The sequence below is a fragment of the Pongo pygmaeus genome, chromosome 12 (assembly GCF_028885625.2).
Source record: "Pongo pygmaeus isolate AG05252 chromosome 12, NHGRI_mPonPyg2-v2.0_pri, whole genome shotgun sequence".
NCBI classification, from domain to species: Eukaryota; Metazoa; Chordata; class Mammalia; order Primates; family Hominidae; genus Pongo; species Pongo pygmaeus.
In genome coordinates, this window is record NC_072385.2 from 43,547,658 (window position 1) to 43,571,730 (window position 24,073).

Sequence of the window (24,073 nt, forward strand, 5' to 3'; positions counted from 1 at the left end):
TTCCAAAAACAAGGGTGAAATAAATACTTTTTCAGACATATAAGAGCTGAAAGAATTCGTCACAAGCTGACTCACACTACCAAAAATGTTATAGGCATTAATAAAAATATTTCCTTCAGTGAGGAAAACAATAACAGATGGAAATCAGGACGTACAGAAAGAATGAAGAGCACATTTTGATAACTACTTGTGTAGATATAATTTTTTCTCATTATTTAAATAGCTTAAAAATAAAATAGACAATAAAAAATTAATAAATTGTGACAACAATGAAATTAAATTGAGAACCAATAGCAGAATAAACTCTGGAAAATATCCAGTTATTTGTGCACCTAATAGCACAGTTCTAAATAATTAAATTCTGGAAAATAGCCAGTTATTTATACACTAAATAACACAATTCTAAGTAGATTAAAGAAGAAATATACAGAGAAATTGGAAAATATTCTGAACTAAATGAAAATAAAAGCACAATATACCAGAATTGTGCTAACATGGTAGTTAGGAGATAATTTTTAGTACTAAAATCCTATATTAGAACAGGAAAGAGTTCTTAAGTCAAGCACCTCAGTTTTCAATGAAAGAGACTGGAAAAAATAGCAAAATAAATGCAAAGTAAGTAAAAGAAAGGAAATAGTAAAGATCAGAGCAGAAATCAGTGAAATAGAAAACAGAAAAACAGAGAAAATCGAAGAAACAAAAATATGGTTGAGTTCAATAAAGTTGATAAACTGCTAGCCAGATGGAGAAGAAAGGGAGAGACAACACAAATTAGCAGTATGGAAAATGAGAGATGTGCCATTATTATAGATCCTACAGAGAGTAAAAGAATACTATTGTAAATAGTGCTGCAATAAACATACATGTGCATGTGTCTTTATAGTAGAATGATTTATAATCCTTTGAGTATATACCCAGTAATGGGATTTGTTGGGAACAGGCCCCAAAATCTGGCCATTAACTGGCCCCAAAACTGGCCATAAACAAAATCTCTGCAGCACGGTGACATGCTCGTGATGGCCTTGATGCCCACACTGGAAGGTTGTCAGTTTACCAGAATGAGGGCAAGGAACACCTGGCCCACCCAGAGTGGAAAACCTCTTAAGGCATTCTTAAACCACAAGCAATAGCATGACCAATCTGTGCCTTAAGGACATGTTCATGCTGCAGATAACTAGCTAGAGTCCATCCCTTTATTTCTGCCCATGCCTTTATTTCCCATAAGGAATACTTTTAGTAAATGTTATGACTGGCTTGCTGTCAATAAATATGTGGGTAAATCTCTGTTCAAGGCTCTCAGTTCTGAAGGCTGATTTCCCACTCCACACTCTATATTTCTGTGTGTGTGTCTTTAATTCCTCTAGCTCTGCTGGGTTAGGGCCTCCACAACCGAGCTGGTCTCAGCAGGGATTGCTGGGTCAAATGGTATTTCTGGTTCTAGATCCTTGAGGAATCACCACACTCTCTTCCACAATGGTTGAACTAATTAACACTCCCAACATTGTAAAAGCGTTCCTATTTCTCCACATCCTCTCCAGCATCTGCTGTTTCCTGACTTTTTAATGATTGCCATTCCAACTGGCGTGAGATGGTATCTCATTGTGGTTTTGATTTGCATTTCTCTAATAACCAGTGGTGATGAGCTTTTTTTCATATGTTTTTTTGGCCGCATAAATGTCTTCTTTTGCAGCACTATTTACAATAGCAAAGACTTGGAACCAACCTAAATGTCCATCAATGATAGACTGGATAAAGAAAATGTGGCACATATACACCATGGAATGCTATGCAGCCATAAAAAGGAATGAGTTCACGTCCTTTGCAGGGACATGGATGAAGCCGGAAACCGTCATTCTCAGCAAACTAACCCAGGAACAGAAAACCAAACACTGCATGTTCTCACTCATAAGTGGGAGTTGAACAATGAGAACACATGGAAACAGGGAGGGGAACATCACACACTGGGGCCTGTCAGGGGTTGAGGGCAAGGGGAGGGATAGCATTAAGACAAATACCTAATGCATGTGGGGCTTAAAACCTAGATGATGGGTTGACAGGTGCGGCAAACTACCATGACACATGTATACCTATGTAACAAACCTGCATGTCCTATACATGTATCCCAGAACTTAAAGTGTAATTAAAAAAGAAAAGAATACTACAGTTTTTTTGTTTTTTTTTTTTTTTTTTTGAGACGAAGTCTTGCTCTGTTGCCCAGACTGGAGTGCAGTGGCGTGATCTTGGCTCACTGCAACCTCTGTCTCCTGGGTTCAAGTGATTCTCCTGCCTCAGCCTCCCTAGCAGCTGGGACCACAGGTGCAAACCACCATGACCGGCTAATTTTTTTGTATTTTTAATGGAGATGGAGTTTCACCATGTTGGCCAGGCTGGTCCCGAACTCCTGACTTCAGGTGATCCACGCACCTCGGCCTCCCAAAGTGCTGGGATTACAGGCGTGAGCCACTGCACCTGGCCAGAAATATTATGAACAATATTATGTCAATAAATTTGACAACTTAAATGAATGCTCATAGCAGTCTTACTCCAAATAGCCAAACAGTGGAAACAATCCAAATGTCCATCAACTCATGAATGGATAAATACAAACTGGTATATCCAAACTTTGGCAATAGAAAGGAATGAGGTACTAATACATGCTACAATATGGATGAACTTTGAAAAAAAATTATGCTAAGACAGACATGTGAAGAACCAGCAGATTAGTCATCACAGGGACTGGGTAGGAGATGGGTGATTACAAAGTGGCTTGAGGACACCCTGGAAGACAATGTGTATATACGTTCATTATCTCGACCGTGATGATGGGTTCATGGGGGCATGTGTGTCAAAACTCATCTAAGTGTGCCCTGTTTAAAAAAACAAAAAAAAGGAAAAATCCTTGTCTTTATTTACTATAAATCCAAGCCACCATCCCACCCGATTGAGGGCAATTCAATCTCATGCAGTATACAGTTGGCGCCTCCTCCCAAAGGGCTGCAGTGGAATCTAGGAGGCTTACAGTGACCCCCAGACAAGCAAGACCCTCGCCCCTGCCTCCGGGGCACCCCCCACTCCCAGTCTGCATCCCCAGCCTCCTTCCCTGACCCTTGGCCGGGACTCAGGTCTCTGCTCCTGGCCGTGAGCTTTCTGAGGTGAAGGTCATCAGTCTCCTTGCTCTCCTTTATCAAATAGGTTTTGTGAAAGGCACCGAAGAAATGAAAAACTCCTACTGCCTCGGCTAAGGCCTTAGCTCCCAAATGTTCCTCTTCATCCCAAATGCTAAACCCAGATTTACAAGATAGTGCCAGAGCTCAGCAGCCCCGATGCGTAGTCCTTGCATCCTGTCCCCTGACTAGCACACCTGTTTTCCATCAGTTCGGAATTTGAACAGTGTCTGCATACCTGAGCAAGGGGAGCTCTGAGTCACCGCCTCTATCTAACTTATACATCTTTCAGCTCCTGGCTCCCTGCAGAACATTCTGGGAACGGTCTCCCATCATAACACCTTAATAAAGGCTTAAGCTAACAGTACTTCGATGTTTTCCCTCTCCTTCCACAGTTTACATGTGCTGTTCCTTCCAAGCCAAGAAACGTGTGTCCTTCCCACGAGGAAATCATCCTCACCAGGGGCCCAGGGATGTCCCCTAACAAGTAATGTTGTCAGGGCAGCCTTGTGCAAGGCTGGACCCTGGACACACTGCACCCACCCAAACCACTGTGTGACCCTGCATTCAACTTAAAAGGTGCTTCCCAGGCCGGGCGCGGCAGCTCACGCCTGTAATCCCAGCACTTTGGGAGGCCAAGTCGGGTGGATCACGAGGTCAGGAGATCGAGACCATCCTGGCTAACACGGTGAAACCTCGTTTCTACTAAAAATACGAAATATTAGCCGGGCGTGGTGGTGGGTGCCTGTAGTCCCAGCTACTCGGGAGGCTAAGGCAGGAGAATGGGGTGAACCCGGGAGGCGGAGCTTGCAGTGAGCCGAGATCGCGCCACTGCACTCCAGCCTGGGCGACAGAGCCAGACTCCATCTCAAAAAAAATAAAAAATAAAAAAATAAAAAAAAAGGCACCTCCCACAGGCTGCCAGAGTGTCAGGTCAGAGTACAGGTCAACAGGGAGCTTGACTGGGAGCTATCTCTTAGCTTTCATAATGCTTCCTGAACCAGGGCAGCGAGTGTTGGGGGTGGTTTAGCGCTTGTTTTCCGCAGGCCCAGCTCATCACAGTCCATGTTTGAGGTTTCCTGAAGTCTGTGCCTCAGTAGCTTCCTCCTCCACTTCAGGCAGAAGGCAGCAACTTCCAGTTCCTCCGGATCTGGGGAAGGTTCTCTCAAACCCTGGAGGAGAGAAAGATAATTAAGCACTGGGGGACGCTGTGCACTTGCCCAGTTTCAGCTGATTGGAGTCTTCCTCATGGGATTCCTCTGAGCGGGGTAGTGACCAGCTTTCTGATGTTCTAGCCCTAATTGTACAGGGATCAGGGAATCATATTTGGAGAGGTGCCCTGAATTGGAGCCTACCCATTCTGGAAGAAGAAGCAAAATGCACCAAAGGGGGTTATATTGATCCCAGTGGAAAGTTCTGAGAATGTAGCTGGTTTTTAGAAATTTTCCCTCTACTCCAAGTTCTTCCTCCCTTTGGATGTTACTTTATTCAGTTTGCTTCATGCAAAATATCCATGGGTCTTTAGGCCAGTGGCCCAAGCTGAGTCAGGACACAGGTGTATGCTGCGGATGCTCAGCCCAGCTCTCAGGTTCTCTTGCACCCAAACGGTCCAGAGATGGGGGAAAGGCAGTAGTCCTGCCTCAGTGCTGTGGCTGGTGCTGCGGGATCAGTAGAAAGCTGTGGGCTGTGGCCAGAGCTCTCCGGGAGGGAGAGACGCTGCTCCACAGGGGCCAGGCCTGAGCTTTTCTCTCAGCTTTCTTTATATTCAAGGCACTCGGGAACTTGTAGTTGAAATCTGCACATTTTTCAAATGCTTTTCACTGAGCATGTTTCGTCTATGTGCTATGAACTTAACTGGTACAAAGTTTCTTTAAACTTGAAATGAAAACTCTCATTCTATTTTTAGCACCTCAACACACTAGACCCCTAGTCCAGGTCTGTGGCTTCATGGAGTTTACATTCTAAGAGAAGAGCCAGACAAATAAATAAATGCAAGGAATGAAAACAAATGTATATTTATAAACTGTGATGAGTGCTACAAAAGAATCATACAACATACTAAGATAGAGGAAAGTGAGTGTGATTTAGTTTAGCTATAGTGAAGATGTGTCATCCGTTCTGAGGAGGTGGAATTTCAGTTCAGGTCTAAAGGATAACAAGGAGCCAGGCAGGGGTGGTGGGAGTGCAGGGGCAGGGGTGGGTCTCGCACATGTGGGATAGCACACACAGAGGCCCCAAGCAAGGTGTTCAGGTAGGCACTCAAATACTTTCTATTTCCAGCTTCCATTTAGGATACAGAAAGCTGAAAAGAGTGTTGTTCTCACCCTAACAAGAAGGAAAAAGTCAGATAACCCACAAAAATATAACCTTTCTTGAACCCATTAGAGAGCTAAGGTTGAAGGGCAACTAACTAGTTAGAAAAGACAACCACCTCCAAGGAGAGACAGAGATAAGCACCGGCTTACATAGAACACAGCACAGGAGGAAGATGGGCTGGCACATAATCTGATAAGAAGATTTAGTCCAAAACTTTAACAAACTGCTAACAGCCAAGAATAGGCTAGTGTGAGTGTATAGAACCCATGGAGCTACAACACAAGAAAAGTCTGCATCTATGCATAGGGTTTTGTCTAGGGCAAAATGATTCACCTGTAAGCACACCTTCCATATGCGAACTAATCAATCCAGAGCCCACACCCCCCACCCATCTCCTTCATCAAGCTCTGACATTCTGGGCCGCTAGTCACCTGCCCTAATTATCCCAAGGCCAGGTTCCAGACAGCTAGAGACAACCCCTATACCCCAGAGCCCATTGAAATTATTAGATAGGAAAATTAAAATAATGAGTGGGAAAAGTGGACAAAAAAGGACAAAAAATGGAGAATTTTAATAAAGAGATAAAAACTATTAAAAATAAACAGAAATGCTAGAAACAAGAAAAAACATGGTAACAGCTATAAAGAATGCTTTTCACAGGCTCATCAGAAGACTAGATATAGGTGAAGAAGTGATCAGTGAAACTGAAGGTAGGTTGAGAGAAATTAGCCAAACTGAAACACACAGGAATCAGGTGACAGGTGTAGGGAAGGAATGAAATTGAATATAGCCACTAAGAAGAAGGTAGGGTATGCTGTGAATGTCTCCAGCTTGCCATGTGTCTGTGGGCCTGTGACCCTGAGTTGTGGTGTGCATGTGTACCCTAGGCTGGCACCCACTCTCTGAGTCAGCACTTACCCGGAGACTCACAGCTTCTGCAGCCCTCATGGTCTTGAAGACAGCCTGGAGGAGCTGCTGTGCATTTTCCACTAGGAGCTCTTCAGAGGACTTGCTTCTTGCCAGGGAGGCCTTTACACTTGGAAGTTTACAGGAGAAAAGTGGATTTTACTCCAAGTAAGAGATGCAATCTCAAATAAGTACTAGGAGGTTTTACAATGTGACTCTCTTTCAGAAAGCTGCGATGCTTCTGTGAGGATTGGGGACTATCCAGAGAAATAATTTTTTTTTTTTTTTTGACAGTCTCGCTCTGTCGCCCAGGCTGCTGGAGTGCAGTGGCACAATCTCAGCTCACTGCAACCTCTGCCTCCCAGGTCCAAGCAATTCTTCCATCTCAGCCTCATAAGCAGCTAGGACTACAGGCATGCACCACCACATATGGCTAATCTTTGTATTTTTAGTAGAGATGGGGTTTTGCCATGTTGGCCAAGCCGGTCTTGAACTTCTGGCCTCAAGCAATCCTCCCACTTCAGCCTCCCAAAGTGCTGGGATTACAGGTGTAAGCCACCGTGCCCGGCACAGAGAAAGAATGTTCTAAAGGTCTAAATTAACTTTTTAAAATACAATTTTTATTTAAGAAAATATGACAGTATCTATAAATTAAGAAGTATGTTTTCAATGAAAATAACTGAGAAGCAGAACAAATGCCAACTACCATATCTAATGAAAGGGAATGAGAAAATTTGTATAGAATTGTTTTGGGGGCTAGGATTAAAAGTTCTAATCAGGCTGGGCGCAGTGGCTTACGCCTGTAATCCCAGCACTTTGGGAGGCTGAGGTGTGCAGATCACAAGGTCAGGAGTTCGAGACCAGCCTGGCCAACATGGTGAAACCCCGTCTCTACCAAAAATACAAAACCTAGCTGGGTGTGGTGGCACGTGCCTGTAGTTCCAGCTACTCGGGAGGCTGAGGCGGGAGAATCGTTTGAACCCAGGAGGCAGAGGTTGCAGTGAGCTGAGACCATGCCATTGCCCTCCAGCCTGGGTGACAGAATGAGACTCCATCTAAAAAAAAAGTTCTAATCAGAAATCAGGCTCGTACTTCCTAATTGAATTGCACATCTCAATGGTATTTGTTTGAAACTGAATGTAACTAAATTTAGTTAAACAAGTTGCTCTGTACCATTGAGAATGAAAATGCTGTGAAACTTAAGTGACTTTAACTTTGGCAAAATTTCAGGACTTCCAGATCCTTTAGAAGATTGACAGCTTGATAAATACACCTGTGTTTAAAAAAATCATGCCTTTTTATTGTCTGTATTTCAGAGACTGCCACTTCCCAGGGCTAGTCAATTCCTAGGGATAGTAAATGATTCACCTGTAAGCACACTTCCATACATGAACCAACCAATCCAGAGCCCACAGCCCCCAACCACCTCCTTCATCAAGCTCTGACATTCCAAGCCGCTAGTACCTGCCCTAATCATCCCAAGGCTAGGTTCCTAACAGCTAGAGACAACCCCTATACCCCCAGAGCCCACTGAAATGATTCAAACTAACCAGTCCTAAACTGCTTAGCCTGCTTTCCCTGCGTGGCCCATTCCTTCCTGTGAAAACCACAGTAAATGCTCTTGCCCATGGTTCCTCCTGACTTCTGCCTTTTGACCGACCCTGGTGCTTCCCTGGTGGCCCTGCATGGAATCTGTGCCTTCTGTTTCTAGGGATCTGTGAGTATAACGACTTCCCTCTCCATGATGGTCATTTCCATGTCGGCATGTTTCATATCCATGTCTACCTGATTAAAGCAAGTCTCGGGTACCCTTACAACAATACTCATATTTGCAATGCTAAGATTAATTGTAGTTGCTGTATCTTTGAGACAGGGTCTCGCTCTGTTGCCCAATGCAGTGGCGAGATCTCGGCTCACTGCAACCTCTGACTCCCAGGTTCAAGAGATTCTCCAGCCTCAGCCTCTTGAGTAGCTGGGATTACAGGCATGCACCACCATGCCCAGCTAATTTTTGTATTTTTAGTATAGACAGGGTTTCACCATGTTGGCCAGGCTGGTCTCCAACTCCTGACCTCAAGTGATCTGCCCACCTCAGCCTCTCAAAGTGCTGGGATTACAGGCGCAAGCCACCGTACCGGGCCCAGTAGCTAATCTTAAAACAATGATGTGCCTGAAATATTATTTCCTGGAGAACAGAAGCCAGGTTTTATTTTTAATTTAAAAACAATTTATATGCCTTGGTTTTGGCAATGCAATTTTTATGCCTTACAATAATTGATAATAGTTCTAACTATGAAGCTCTTCCATAACATAATATTACTAAACGAAGTTTGTTATTGGTAAATGTGCTGCTGTAGAAATGAAGGGACTCAGGTTGAAATGAAGCCTGATTCCATAATTATATTATGATGTTCTATATTACCAATAGGGAAGTTGTTACAAGGAAACACTTATTGAAAATTGCTCAATTCCAGAGTTTGAGCATATTTAATAGATTAACTTTCACATAAGCACTGTGCTGGCATTGTTTTTCTTCGGGAGATGACAATTGCAGTACATTTACTTTGCAATTAATGTATTTTAAAATGCTGTTGTTTTTTGTTAGATATGATTAGTAAAAACACAAATGAGAGTTAATGGTCAAAATTCAGGCATTGTTTCTTTTTGTTTGTTTGTTTTTCTGAGATGGAGTCTTTCTCTGTTGCCCAGGCTGGAGTGCAGTGGCGTGATCTTGGCTCACTGCAATATCAGCCTCCCAGGTTCAAGCGATTCTCTTGCGTAGCCTCCCGAGTAGCTGGGATTACAGGTGCCCACCACCACGCCCAGTTAATTTTTGTATTTTTAGTAAAGATGGAGTTTCACCATGTTGGCCAGGCTGGTCTTGAACTCCTGTCCTTAAGTGATCCAACCGCCTCAGCCTCCCAAAGTGCTGGGATTACAGGCATGAGCCACCACACCTGGCCCAGGCATTGTTTTAAAGTAAGATCAGTCCTTCGTGTTTGTAGATTAACCCTGCAGTGTTGTAAACACAGCAGTATCACTGGAGCCTGGTATTCTGAAGGGAGCAGAAACCAGTGTTAAAGGGCAACATAAGTTCTAACACATTTGACTTCTAAAAATTTCTTATTGTTACTTTATGCTCACACTTGCTCAGAAACTAGCTTTCCAAGTTAAATCTTTTTTTTCTTTCTTGTGTATATTATCAAATATAATGTAGTTGTGATAAAATGAGAAATGGCTCTAGCTTAAGTGTGTTTTTTGCCCTCTGTAATATTTTTAAATATTGACAATATTTGTTTAATATTTCCCAAATAAACGTAAACTCTTGGAGGATGAAAAATTTAAAAAGGCTGGGTGTGATGCCTCATGCCTGTAATCCCAGCACTTTGGGAGGCAGAGGAGGGACAATCAGTTGAGCCCAGGAGTTGAAGATCAAACTGGGCAACATAGACAGGCCTCGTCTCTACAAAAAATTAAAAAATCAGGGCCGGGCGCGGTGGCTCACGCCTGTAATCCCAGCACTTTGGGAGGCCGAGGCGGGTGGATCACGAGGTCAGGAGATTGAGAACATCCTGGCTAACACGGTGAAACCCCGTCTCTACTAAAAATACAAAAAAATTAGCCGGGCTTGGTGGCGGGCGCCTGTAGTTCCAGCTACTCGGGAGGCTGAGGCAGGAGAATGGCGTGAACCTGGGAGGCGGAGCTTGCAGTGAGCTGAGATGGCGCCACTGCACTCCAGCATGGGCGACAGAGGGAGACTCTATCTCAAAAAAGGTAGCGCTCCTGCACTCCAGCCTGGGCGACAGAGACCCTGTCTCCAAAAAAATAAATAAATAAATAAATAAAATAAAATAAAAAGAAGTATATTTTTTAAAGGAATTACCTCACCCCTACCCCCACCCCCGGTCTTGAGAAAGCAGAGCTACTTCCTACCTGGAGATGATGCGGAGCTGGTTGCTCATTGTTTGAATCTGCTCCACCACACACAAAAGCTCCTGGGAACATCTTTGATCTATGCAGTTCTTAGCAATGATGCAGACAAGTTTGGCGAAGTCTTGTCCAGAAGTCGCAATTTTCCTAGCAGAGGTAATGAGCGGATCTTTGGTCTATATCAAAGAAATGAGAGTTAGAATATCAAGAAATTGGTGGCAAACCAAAAAGTGTCCAAAACTTGCTTGGCACAACTTACTTCAGCCCACGAAATGAACATATTTTAGCTTAAACTGTGATCTCCTGAACCGCCTCCAAAGGCTTCAAATCTTCCTGGGTTAGTAATAAGTTTACTCTCCTGAAAGCCAGCAGAACAAGGTGGCAGGGGCCCATTTATCTGGGTGGGGCTGCTGAAGAGAAGGAAGTCCAGCCTCCAGGTCATGATCTAGCCCATCCCCACAGAGGCTGTGGCCTCCACTAGGCTCAGAGTTAGTTTTCAGCAGGCCCAGGGCAGGTATGAGGCTCCTAGGGAGGGCCAGGTGTGGAAAACATAGAGGTTGAAGGGGATAGTAGCTGGAACCAAGGGCCGAAGGACTACAGTCACACGTAGAACTTACCAGCTGGAAACTAATGATTCAGAGACTGTAGCCATTAGCTGATTTGAAATTTTGACCTTTTGGGGACTCACTTTTCTTTACTTTTAAAAGACAGATTTGGACTAAGTAAACTTTTCCATTCCTGTTCTTCTCTATTTTTTTAAGCAACAGAACCCTCTATTCAAATAAAATCCTAAACACAGCCAGGTGCAGTGGCTCATACCTGTAACCCCAGCACTTTGGGAGGCCAAGGTGAGAGGATGGCTTCAGCCCAGGAGTTTGAGACTAGCCTGGGCAACATAACGAGACCCCATCTCTACAAAAAAAGAATTAGCTGGGCACAGTAGTCCCAGCCAGTAGTCCCAGCTACTCAAGAGGCTGTGTTGGGAGGACTACTTGAGCCCAGGGGGTTGAGGTTGCAGTAAGCTATGATTGTGTCTCTGCACTCCAGCCTGGGCAACAGAGCAAGACTTTGTCTCTTAAAAAAAAAAAAAAAAAATCTTCAACATAATGGTGAATGTTGAGGCAGCTAACGCAAATAAAAGATAGGCTGCTCCAGTAAATATAGAGCCACACCAAAACCTCACCTGCTTGTCTGGGATGAGGGGGAAAGTGGCCCTTCATCAGGCCATAGGAAGTAGACACAGAAGACGAAAACCCAGGAAACATCAGAAGTCCTGCTGTTGTAGGCATCGGCACCCTGCAGACAGGATAGACTTCCCCTCCCAAAATCTGGTTCAGATGTCAGGACTGATGATGCCATATGTGAATCCAGGAGGTATGAAAAGGGTTGTTACTCACAGAAGGAGGCTTTCCAGAAGAGCAGGGCAGGCTCCCAACCAGGTCTGACATGGCTTGAGAGAGCAAGGAAAGGAGACTGGCTTGGCTTTTACGCTGATTGGCTGGGATGAGCGCTTCCACACATGGGCCAGGGTTATGTGGCTTAAACTTCCCACTGGTGCCAAAGGAGGCAGTGTCTGGGCTTTCTTTTGGCTTGCCCAGTTAGGGGGCAGGAGGGGGACAGGAAGGAGTGGGGCTTTCAAGCTGTCAGCAAGCATGAAAATTGGCGTCAGGCTATTGCAGCTGCCCTGCTGAGGGGCCTCCTAAATGCCATGAGGAATGGACACTAGCTCAGAAAGCAGAACACTTTGCTTGCCCCGTGCTTTTCAGTGATTGGCCTAGTGGGGAACCACTTCTTGGCTCCCTCTCCTCTGTGTGGCATGTGGCCCCAGCTTGTCCAGTCAACAAGAAAGCAACCCCAATAAACTTGGCATTAGAGGAATTTGCAATTCCAATCAGAAGGGAGTGAGTACAGCCATGTCCAGTACCTAATTGTAAGCATTTCCAACACCATGGCAGGCCAGTGAGAGAAACCTCTGCAAACAGGGAAAGCTTTTTTTGAAACGCAGGACTCAAGCAGCTGTTCCCAAACTAGCCAGACCTGTACCAGGTCATTTGGCATTGTGCTGCTCCTTCCTTTTTAAAGACTCATGTGGCAATCCCAAACCAAGACCCACCCAAGATACCCAAGGCAGCACCAGTTGTTTACGACCTCCTAGGAGAATATATGGGTCTTCATACCCTTGAGAATTTGTTTTGAATTAGCAAGTGAGTCCTAAAATATATCTTTGGCTTCTCTTTGGATAAGTCTTGGGTCTGGGTGAGCTCTTTGCATCTACCAGCTTTCTTCCCGTACTAGATGGGGTTTGGTTGCCTAATTTCAGAAGCATGGGTCTTTAGAATAAGAATGAAAAGGAGTACTAAAAGAACAAGAGAGGGAAGGGTGAGAGAGAGCCCCCTTCACCTCATTCTTGTGGGTTTTATTTATTTATTTATTTATTTATTTATTTTGAGACGGAGTCTCGCTCTGTTGCCCAGGCTGGAGTGCAGTGGCGTGATCTCGGCTCACTGCAAGCTCCGCCTTTCAGGTTCACGCCATTCTCCTGCCTCAGCCTCCTGAGTAGCTGGGACTACAGGCGCCCACCACTATGCCCGGCTAATTTTTTTTGTATTTTTAGTAGAGACGGGGTTTCACCGTGTTAGCCAGGATGATCTCAATCTCCTGACCTTGTGATCCACCCATCTCGGCCTCCCAAAGTGCTGGGATTACAGGCGTGAGCCACTGTGCCTGGCTTCTGTGGGTATTTTATTTTACACACATTACCACTACAGTCCCCTAACCTGGATAATGACTGCAGGAGCGGCTCTTGCTCGCTGCTGGCACGCAGGTGTTCAACAGGCTGACTGGCTGTGGTGGGCCGGGGTTGGGAGGAGGACAGGACAAGAAAAGGTCCATGTCTTAAGCGTGGTAGGGCTGCTGGGTTTGGCTTTGTAGTCACCTAGTCAGGGGATGCCTTGACACCCACTCTTCTCTCCTGGACACCCCTCTCTGCCACGGTGAGAAAGTGGGGCCCCATGTGGCCCAGCCATGGATTTTGGAGCCAATAGTACCCAGCAGACCCACACTGGAAGGGGTTTCCTGAATGGCTCTCATTGACATTTGATTGTTTCCTTTTAGTCTACACACTCAGTAGATGGACTTCTTTTATTTTTTCCATGTTGGTGTGTTGATATTAAACAATGCTTAACCAAATTTAATCAAGAAAAGGGATAAAGAGAGTTAGAACAGGCCACACATGATTAAAGGTGGCCTCCAGAAGCGAGTGGGGAGCAGCCCTCTCCTCACCAGGCTGTGCTGGCCCTGAATAGCTATCCTTGAGGTGGTTGCAGTCCTTGTTTCCTCTACTTCAGGGAATTTAAAAAGATGTCAGGCCGGGCGCGATGGCTCAAGCCTGTAATCCCAGCACTTTGGGAGGCCGAGGCGGGTGGATCATGAGGTCAGGAGATCGGGACCATCCTGGCTAACATGGTGAAACCCTGTCTCTACTAAAAATACAAAAAATTCGCTGGGCATGGTGGCAGGCGCCTGTAGGCCTAGCTACTCAGGAGGCTGAGGCAGGAGAATAGCTTGAACCCGGGAGGCGGAGCTTGCAGTGAGCCAAGATTGCGCTACTGCACTCCAGCCTGGGTGACAGAGTGAGACTCCATCTCAAAAAAACAAAAACAAAAAAAACAAGATGTCAGTGGCTCTCTTCAGTTCATCCTTTTGGGGTATGAAAGAGACCTTGATTTTACTAAGTTGTAGCTTTTGGGAAATTATCCTCGCTGGTGGAATAAGACAAAGCCTTCGTAACTGAGCCCAAAAGAAGAGGGGGAAGGAGACGTGAGGTGAACTTACGATATGCTCAGAATGAAGACAGTACATAAAATGCTGAGTGCTGAATGGCCCCGCAGTGTGGCCCTTCCATCCTGGGAGCTGCCTAGGGCTACCCCAGCTCCTGGAAGGCAGCAGTTGGGAGCCCCATGTCCCCACACCATCCCCAGTCCTCCCACCACCATGGATGGCTGAAGCCTAAGTACCAGGACACATCCTCTCCTCCTCAAACTCTGAGCCATCAGGAACACCTCCTTGGCCATCGCTCGAGTGATCCGGGTGATTCTGCTGTCCCCGTCCGTGCTCCTGTCCTCTGGGAGGGGCTGGTTCAGCTCAGTGGGCACTGCTGCTGTGGCTGGGCAGTGGGGGGACAGGGACTGGGGGCTACTTTGCTGCTGAAAGAAGACAACAGGCTAGAACTCATAAATTCCTGACACTCAGACCTTTAAAATACAGTAGAGAAATCAATGTCCTTTTTATCTTTTTTTTTTTTTTTAAAGAAAAACCCCAATTTACCAATTCCAGCAGCTCTCGGCAATCTTCTCCAAGTGAGAAGAGGAGATGAAATGATTCCCTATTAATTTAGGCTGCATTCACCCAGAATTTGTATAAACAGAAACCTGGCACACTCAGATCCCAGAAGAGTTAAAATATCACATTTTGTTTTCCTCTGTAAATGTTCAGGCCTTTCATGGGAGAAAGGAGTCTGTAGCCCCTTGAAGACATTCAGGCATCTTTGAATGTTTCAACTTTGGGAGCCCAAACACTTTCATGTCAGTTATTATTCTACATGAAAGGGAATACTTGTTGTGAATAATTGTGATTTTTTTTCCCTGTTAACTTGGTTGTTGTTACTTTTTTTTTTATTTTAAGACAGAGTCTCGCTCTGTTGCCCAGGCTGGAGTGCAGTGATGCGATCTGGGCTCACGAAACCTCCGCCTCCTGGGTTCAAGCGATTCTCCTGCCTCACCCTCCTGAGTAGCTGGGACTACAAGCACGTACCACCACACCCGGTTAATTTTTTGTATTTTTAGTAGAGATGGGGTTTCACCATGTTAGCCAGGATGATCTCGATTTCCTGACCCGAGATCCGCCTGCCTCAGACTCCCAAAGTGCTGGGATTACAGGCATGAGCCACCGTGCCCGGCCGGCTGTTGTAACTTTCTAGTGAGAGAGAAAAAGAGCAGCCTCTGATATCCAGCAGTGGGTTGGGCACTCACAGCAAGGCCAGGTGATTTTCCTACTGAACCTTTAGTGAAGCCTCCCTTAGGCTTTTTCTAGACCCTGGAATCAAGATGAACTGCTCTGCACTTGGAGGTAAATCCACTAACAAAGGGTCAAGAGCGCCCTTGTTTCTAACTCACCCACTAGACCCTGAGTTCCTCAAGGTCAGGGACTGTTCCCATGCTGCAAATGGGGCAGGGAACATGGGTGGAAGGAACCTCCAGGCCCACCCCCATTCCTGCTTCTCCCCATATTCCCTAAGGTAGCAGACTCATGCCTCAGAAAGGGAAAAAATGCAGCTGTTATAAAGTGCAAGTCCACGAACATGACGGTAGACTATCTAAATTGGGAGATAGAAGTTCATGGTTCTATTTGCTCTGAGGCTATAAGCATAGCAAATATTTCACCAAGAAAGGAATGGAAATCAAAGGACACCTGTGCCAGCCCTGTGGCGAGACCTGCTGGGTGCATGTATCCCTCACCCACAGCTTGTTAGTCACCGGGTCCTTGTCATCCTCCATCACAGTTGAGCACCTGGGAAAAGCACTGCAGCTAATGATCGTGGAATCAGAAAACTCATCTGTGGACAGGTTGGGGTGCTACGGTTGGTTTTTCCCCACCCAAGCTCATGTTGAAATTGAATCCCCAATGTGGCAATGTTGGAAGGTGGGCTGGTGAGAGGTGTTTGGATCTTGGGGTGGATCCTTCATCAATGGATTAACACCCTCCCTGGGGGGCGAGAGAGTTGTTGCTCCATTAATTCCCTCCAGAGCTGGTTGTTTTAAAAGAGTATGGCACCTCTCTCCACCCCCTTCCTGTCTCACTGGTACTCACTGACTCCAATTCTGCTTTCCACATAAGTTGAAGCAGCCTGAGGCCCTCATCAGGTGCAGATGCCCAGTCTTAAACTTTCTAGCTACCAGAATCATGAGCCAAATAAGCCTCTTTTCATTATTAGCTACGGAGTCTCAGGTATTGTTATAGCAACACTCAATGGACCAAGACATGGATGGATCATACACTTTGGCTGTAGCTACAGAGGTCAGATGGGTGTTTAAGTGGGCAGCTGTCACGTGACAGATGAGAGAACATATGTGGGTCTGGCACCAGGACATTGCAGAGGATAGGCTCGAAGTGACCTGACCTGGCATGTGGGTGCACCACCTGGACACTTGGCCCCAAGCGTGGTCCAGGGGCAAGAAGAGGCAACGGCTGCCAAGCGTCCTGATTTCTCACACTTCACTCAGAAGTTGTCCAGATGCTGAGAACAGCAACCAGTCAGGTGCGTAGTTGGAGCCGGGTGAAGTGCATCCACAGAGAAGGCCTACCTGCAGGCTGCCTCCCTCTCCAACCACACAGTATCCACTTCCACATCAGGAGCAAATCTAAATCTCAAAAGCACTGGCAGAACCTCTGGGTTCAAGCTCATCTCAGAGCTGTAATTGCCTGGGAAGTTCTTCCCATCCTCATTTGCAATTGCAGTCGCATACTTTCTCTGAAGCTCAACTTAACACTGCCCTCCTTTTAGGAGACATCTAGAAAATCTGCCCATGCCTCCTATGATCATTTTTATCCCAATTTTGAACCTCTTCTGCTCTTCTAGACTGTCTTCAGCATCCTAGCCAGCATTCAAAATATCTTACTGTGCACCAGCAATATGTCAGATACTGTGCTTGGCAGGAAGGACCTAAAAAAGGAGTAAGAAGGAATCCATAAAGTTCAGTTGCTGATAGTTTAGCCTTTCTGAGCTAGCATATATTGAGAGGTCACTTGGCTTTGCTATTGTTTTTGTGGTGGCTTCTTCAATTAAGTCATACCTACCATCTGAGAACTTTGCAATGTACTCTACTGCTTTGTTGGCCTTGTTTTAGATATAATGGGATGTCCCCTGAATGCTGAGAGGGGTGAGCTGAAGCCTCTTCTGGGGTGGGACTAATTACACTGAGGGTCAGCAAGCCACCCAGATGGGGACCAGGCATAGGTGAGGAGAAGAGAAGGGGAGAGAAAGCTTACACTAAGACTCAACTGCAATGACCAAAGACCAAGAAGAGAGAAAATGGCAAATGTGATTTGGAGGTCCTTGATCCAAGGGTTAGGAAACTAGGAAATGTTCTTTTCAACCCATATTTAACTGTCAGCAACCTCTTAAGGTCCAAATCTAAGAAATGTCCCTAGGGTCTTCAATAATGAAAGAGACCTAGGACTGTGTATTGGAAACCCTCATAACTGGAATAAAGAATTTCCAGATGGTGACTTACAAGTGCCCAGAAGATGCACAAGCCCCTTCCCAAACCCATGAGCTCCCTCAGCAAGTTCTGAAGGCTGTGTGAGGTACTGTTCCGGGTTGAATGGAGGGTGTGTCTCTGCACCGCAGAAGCCCCAGAGAATGGGAGAGTGGGTCAGACACACGTCGTGGATGACGATTCTCCCACACACCTGAGCGTAAGCCCTCCAGGCAGAGTCCTTTTTCCTGTGGGTTTTCAGACTAGAACTGTGTGTGTACAAGGACGGTGCTTCCCTGGGGTAGAAACCTTGGAATCGTGAGGCTTTGCTCTTCATCCAGAAGAAAACTCCAACGAGAGAGGTGATGTCCATTCATGGACAGGCATGGTAATGTGGGCTGTGAGTTTGCTGTTCTCTCCCAATTCTGGATGGCCAGTGTCACCCTGCCTTGCACCTATGAGAGATGCTCCCTCAGCAGATATTGATGAGAAGGGGAATGTATCAGGTGAACTGACAGAAACATATGTTAAGTCAGTGAATCCAGTGGCTTTAAGTATGTTTCAGGAAGACCCTACGGAAAAACCAATAAGAAAAGGAGAAGCCTGCACGACACTTGAATTCATGAGACCAGGAGATATGGAGTGAGGCAAGCCTAGAAGATAGTCAGAGTCTGGGCACAGAAGAGTCAGGCTGCAGGGGAAAAGGGAACTGTGCCTGCTCTCCTCCCTGCTCCTTTGGGAATAATGTCCCTTCACATGATAATGACATCGTATTGAGGCAAGTGAAGTAAAGTGCAATGGGGCAGAGAAACACATGGTCTGGTCGGTTTCATCTCAGGAGAAGACCCAGGGAAAGGTCTGAGGGGGTCTGTGCAGCTAGGCATAAGGTCATAAAGGGGATAGCTCAGATTGTGCATCACACGCTGGGCTGAGCATTTCTGCTTGGAAACTTCTCAGGCACTGCCAACCTATGGTAACTCCCACTGACTTTGGTCATGGGCAAAAATAAGTAAATAAAATGTTTGGGACCCAGGATGCCTAAGTATCCTGTCTGTTGCCCTGGGAAGAAATGAATTGTGTGAATGGTGTTCAGTAGACCCAACATCCTTCCAATAAATCCTTCTTGCCTGTGCTGATTCAAGTTGGATTCAAACAACAGAACCCAGACTAAGGAGGGAGGTAGCATCCGCAGCTTCGTCCAGAGGAGGAGTACTGTCCGTCACAGGAAGGGAATCACTTCCAGTTAGAGTCATCAGGAGAAACTTCATGGAAGACAGTAATAACTACAGCCATCATTTTTACTTACTATATGCTAGGCAAGTGCAAATATTTTGCATGCTTTCATTAATTCTTCATCAGGAAATTATCAAAGTTCCCATTTTCTAGAAAAAAAAAATTGAAGCCCCAAATAACTACAAAGCTTCTCTGAGATCTCAGAACAAGGAAACGGTAGGGGGCAGGCGCAGCCCAGGCAGTCTCCTTCCCAAGTCTGGGCTCCTAAAGTCTGCGTGTGCTGCCTGCCTGGTGTGAATCACACACATGGACACCAAGACAGCTTTTTCTGGAACTTGCCAGGGTCCTTGGTTACTAGAAAGAGAACTTAGGTGGGGGTGAAGGAAAGATGCTGAGTATCCTACCATGCTCAGGTCCACTGTGGTTGTCCCAGGGACACCTGGCTCAGCAATACAGGTCCTCACTGAGCTCCCTAGGGGAGTTCTGGGGGCAGCACTCTGAGAATCCACACTGCCCATTTCAGAGGCTCCAGCTGCATCCTCCTCACAGAAGAACTGGGGCTGGATAGAATCCTGTTCTAGGGCCCTTGTTGGCTCCTCCCCAGGTTTCAAGCACTGGGCCAGATGTTTCCAGGCCTTGGTGTGACCACCTTTCCAGGCCTGCAGCTGGGCCACAGCATGGTGGGCCTTGGCTGCCCACTCCCATCGAAGCCAGCCTAGGATGTGCATTCCCCACTCCTCTGGATCTTCTCGGAGCACAGGGATCCTCTGGGCCACCTCCTTGGTGAGGGTGAGAATGCTCTCCAGAGCCATAAGGAGGTCTTCCTGGCAGGGCCCGTACTCTTGACCTTCTACCACAATTCCTTGTACAGCTTGGATACCAGACACCATTCTTTCCAGGGAGCTTTCTGGTCTAGTCTGGGAGTCCTTGCAGAGAGAGGGCCTTGGGCAGATAACATCTTGGAAGGCACATTCATAGTCTGCATTGATGGTGCTGAGGTGGCCAGTCAAGACCTTAGCTTGAAGGGTAAGCTCCAAACAGAGAAGTTCAAAGCGTGTGGACAGGCTGGGAGATGGTTTGGGGGAGGAGGCCAGGATCCGTGCCACATCCAGCAGAGCATCTGTGAGTACATGAACTTTCCTGCGCAGAAAGGACACCTCACCCTTTTCCTGCTCATCCCCACACAGTAGGCTGGACAGCCTGGCCGCCTCTTGTAGCCTCTGAGAAACATCTGCTGCCTGATCCAACCCTTCCTGCAATCCCTGCTGGTTCTTCATTGCCAGCCGCAGGGGCAGTAGGAACAGGCCTTTTCTCCCACTGAGCTGCTCCATGTACTGCAGCAGGTCTTGGACAGCTACTGACCATAGAAGGCAACCATCCTCAACGCTTTCTTCCCATGACTTGGGGGCTTGGAGACTATCAAAGGCCAAAACCTTTTCCAACAACTGTTTAGCATGGGTCTCTGCCTCCTTCAATCTGCCTTGCATTTGTAAAAGCACTTCCAGATGCCGAGTTGAATCAAGGTTGTTTTTATCCAAATCCATGGGACCACTTTCAGCTGCTAGTTGAACCACTGAGGCTAAATTCTGCTGAAGCTCCAGGAACACTGCTGTACTCTTTGGCAGATCAGGTGATGGGTTGTGACAAAACAGCTGTTGACACAGAAGGTACCAGTCACCAGCCATGGCTGCCAAACCCTGCCTGGTTTCCCTGGTCCTGCCAGACAGCTGGAGAGCCACTTCCAGAAGCCTATCAGTTCTAGCAGTTGTGCAATGTGCTATCTCTTTTGCTAGGTCAATAATAGGAGGTGCCAGTGTTGAGATACCCTGGAGTCCCATCATCCTCTCCGGCCCCAGTGGCCCCTCTCCAGCCAGGGCCTCCTGGGCTGCACCCACAGCTGCATCATGCTCCAGCAGGTTGGTGCAAGCTGAGGCCACTGCCTGGTGGTCACGGCTCTCTACAGCAAGGATGAGTTTGCTGATGGCAGGGGATGGAGAGCCCCTCCTCTTTGGACAGGTGTCAGGAATCAAAGGGTGGGGAGAATGGTCCATTGGTAGACAGGAGGTGCCTAGGTCATTTTCCCCTAACCCCGGCACTCTCTGATATTTCAGTTCAGGTGCTGCAGAGCTCTGGAGGCTGGGGAGAGTGAAATAAGGCTGTCTCTTAGCAATGTCAAACCTGTGGACTTGGTCCCGAAGGGGGCTGAGGATATCTGGGTGGTTAGTCCCATCCAGCCCCTCTTTGAGGCTCTGAGCTGAATAGATTAGATGTTTTGCCATGGTTAAAAATGCGTCAGTGTCCGGAGAGCCATACTCATGTGAACAGCGCTCAGCAGCTGTACCCAAGACCAATGAAGATTGCTCCAGCTGCTGGATCAAGACTCTCAGGCCATTCCGGAAAATGGGATCTCGTTCCCGGCCCACGTACCTGCTCATTACCTGCACCATGTGTGTGGCCCGGCCCTGCAGATATGCCACACATCGGGAAAACTCACTGGAATCCCCACTCTCCAAAGCCCATGTAAAGAAGTCCAAGTGCTTGGTCATTTCCTGAATGGACACACTCAGGAACTCAGGAATATTGAGAACGTCATCAAAACATGCCAACAGGTGTTCGGATTCCCTGGCCCAGGCCCGAAGCAGGGCCTGCAGAGCGGCAGGGTTCCAGTCCCGGCCAGACCCTTGGGGGCTTCCTGAGAAAAGCTGTTGTACTCTCACCACGAGCCCCCAAATGCCTGCCATGGCGGCCTCCATGTCTCTGCCAATTTCTTGTCTAGGGCAGCAAACCAATGCCAAGTGAGCCACTCTGAGCATCTGCTTGGCCCTGTCATGGAAAGTAGCAAGAAAAAGCTGGAGGCTCTTCAGCAAGGCCTCGCCATCGTATGGAGAGCTGTCTGCGGGAGTCGCCATCGCCGCCTGGACCAGCCTTAGGAGAGGACTTTGCGTGTCCGTGAAGGTGTCCAGGATCTGGCGGAGTAGCCCAGTGCAGAACCCCTGGGACAGGGCCTCGGTCGCCGCCCGCAGCGCCGCGCACTCTTTTTTTTTTTTTTTTTTTTTTTTTTTCTTTTATTATTATTTATTATTATTAAACTTTAGGTTTTATGGTACATGTGCGCAATGTGCAGGTAAATTACATATGTATACATGTGCCATGCTGGTGCGCTGCACCCACCAACTCGTCATCTAGCATTAGGTATATCTCCCAGTGCTATCCCTCCCCCCTCCCCCCACCCCACAACAGTCCCCAGAGTGTGATGTTCCCCTTCCTGTGTCCATGTGTTCTCATTGTTCAATTCCCACCTATGAGTGAGAATATGCGGTGTTTGGTTTTTTGTTCTTGCGATAGTTTACTGAGAATGATGATTTCCAATTTCATCCATGTCCCTACAAAGGACGTGAACTCATCATTTTTTATGGCTGCATAGTATTCCATGGTGTATATGTGCCACATTTTCTTAATCCAGTCTATCATTGTTGGACATTTGGGTTGGTTCCAAGTCTTTGCTATTGTGAATAATGCCGCAATAAACATACGTGTGCATGTGTCTTTATAGCAGCATGATTCATAGTCCTTTGGGTATATACCCAGTAATGGGATGGCTGGGTCGAATGGAATTTCTAGTTCTAGATCCCTGAGGAATCGCCACACTGACTTCCACAAGGGTTGAATTAGTTTACAGTCCCACCAACAGTGTAAAAGTGTTCCTATTTCTCCACATCCTCTCCAGCACCTGTTGTTTCCTGACTTTTTAATGATTGCCATTCTAACTGGTGTGAGATGGTATCTCATTGTGGTTTTGATTTGCATTTCTCTGATGGCCAGTGATGGTGAGCATTTTTTCATGTGATTTTTGGCTGCATAAATGTCTTCTTTTGAGAAGTGTCTGTTCATATCCTTTGCCCACTTTTTGATGGGGTTGTTTGTTTTTTTCTTGTAAATTTGTTGGAGTTCATTGTAGATTCTGGATATTAGCCCTTTGTCAGATGAGTAGGTTGCGAAAATTTTCTCCCATTTTGTAGGTTGCCTGTTCACTCTGATGGTAGTTTCTTTTGCTGTGCAGAAGCTCTTGTCCTGGCTCCGTCCTTCCCCGGCCTCTCCCCGGAGGTCCGCCGATCCCGGTGAGGCACCGGGCGCCAGCGCTTCGCAACTGCAGCAGCCGGCCGCAGCGGGCCACCAGGTGCAGCCTCTCGGGCGGCGCAGAGCAGGCGGCCAGGCGCATGCAGTGCCAGACCACGGCAGCCAGCGGCGGATCCAGCAGGCCAAGGTGCAGGGGCTCGGGCTCGGGCGCCACCAGCAGCTCGTGCAACTGCCTCAGGCTCCGGGCGAGCGCGCCGTTCCACGTGCGGGCCGCCGAGGCCGCGGCGCCGGGGTCCAGCCGCACCAGGAGCTCGCCGAGGGCCTTCCTGGCCAGAGCGCAAACCCGGCGCCGGGAGGCGGCCAGCTGCCGATCGCGCGGATGCCGGAGGTGGCCGCGGGCGGCCGCGATCAGTGCGGGGACGCAGCCCCGAAGCAGGCGGCCCGCGCGGCCCAGGCGCTCCTCTGGCCTGTGCGCCGCCAGTTCGCCCAGGCGCAGGAGCGCCGCGGCCAGGTCGGCGAAGGGGCCGCGCAGCGAGGCGGCGTCTCCCGCCGCTTCCAGCGCGTCCAGGCAGGTCAGGCACCAACCAGCCGCCCGCACCATTTTCCTCGCCATCGCGGTGTCTTCAAGTAGCAGGACCTATTCGGGCAAGGAGAGGCAGAGAGGTTCGAAAGTGCTTGCTGGTTCCGGAGCCACGGCGAGCGCAATGGCAGGTACTCCCTCTTTGGTTTTACAAATATTTTGTCCCCTTCACCTCCCAAGACTAAAGAGTTTAGAATCTTAGGGAAAAAAGTCGCTTAGGAGTGGTGTTTATAAGAAAACGTTTGCTTTTACGAAAATTTAAGGCCTTCTGCGTTTGAACTACATTTACTGTGGGGTCCAACTTGGGTTTGGAGTGCAGGTCTTTAGGTAGGGGTGGAGCAGTGGACGGAATACGTGGTATCCCGCATGCAACAAAAGGTGTTTTGGGAGAACTTACTGTTTGGATGAGGATGGTGGGAGCTGGAGGGGTGGCCTGTCCAGGCAGTGCCTGTGAGAAATCTTTCCTAGCCTGACCCTGCCATTCTTAGACAGCTCTATCTACCCGCTCCAACAGAGCTGGTACGAAGCACTTCCAAGAGCCTGCCCTTCCCGCCTGTCCTCCTCTCATCAGCAGGTACCCCAAACCCTTCTGCACTCTCCACTCCCTATCT

The 24,073-nt window shown here is 47.4% G+C and overlaps 1 protein-coding gene across 1 annotated transcript in view; it reads right to left on the reverse strand.

The window, feature by feature from the left end:
• Positions 1-22,073: 22,073 nt before the first annotated feature.
• Positions 22,074-24,073, reverse strand: part of LOC134737782 (uncharacterized) — a 44,094-nt gene continuing 42,094 nt past the window's right edge. Inside the window, exon 4 of the mRNA XM_063648560.1 lies at positions 22,074-23,519. Coding sequence (XP_063504630.1) covers positions 22,785-23,519 — 735 coding nt within the window. The 3' untranslated portion in view covers positions 22,074-22,784. The remainder of the gene's footprint in view (positions 23,520-24,073) is intronic.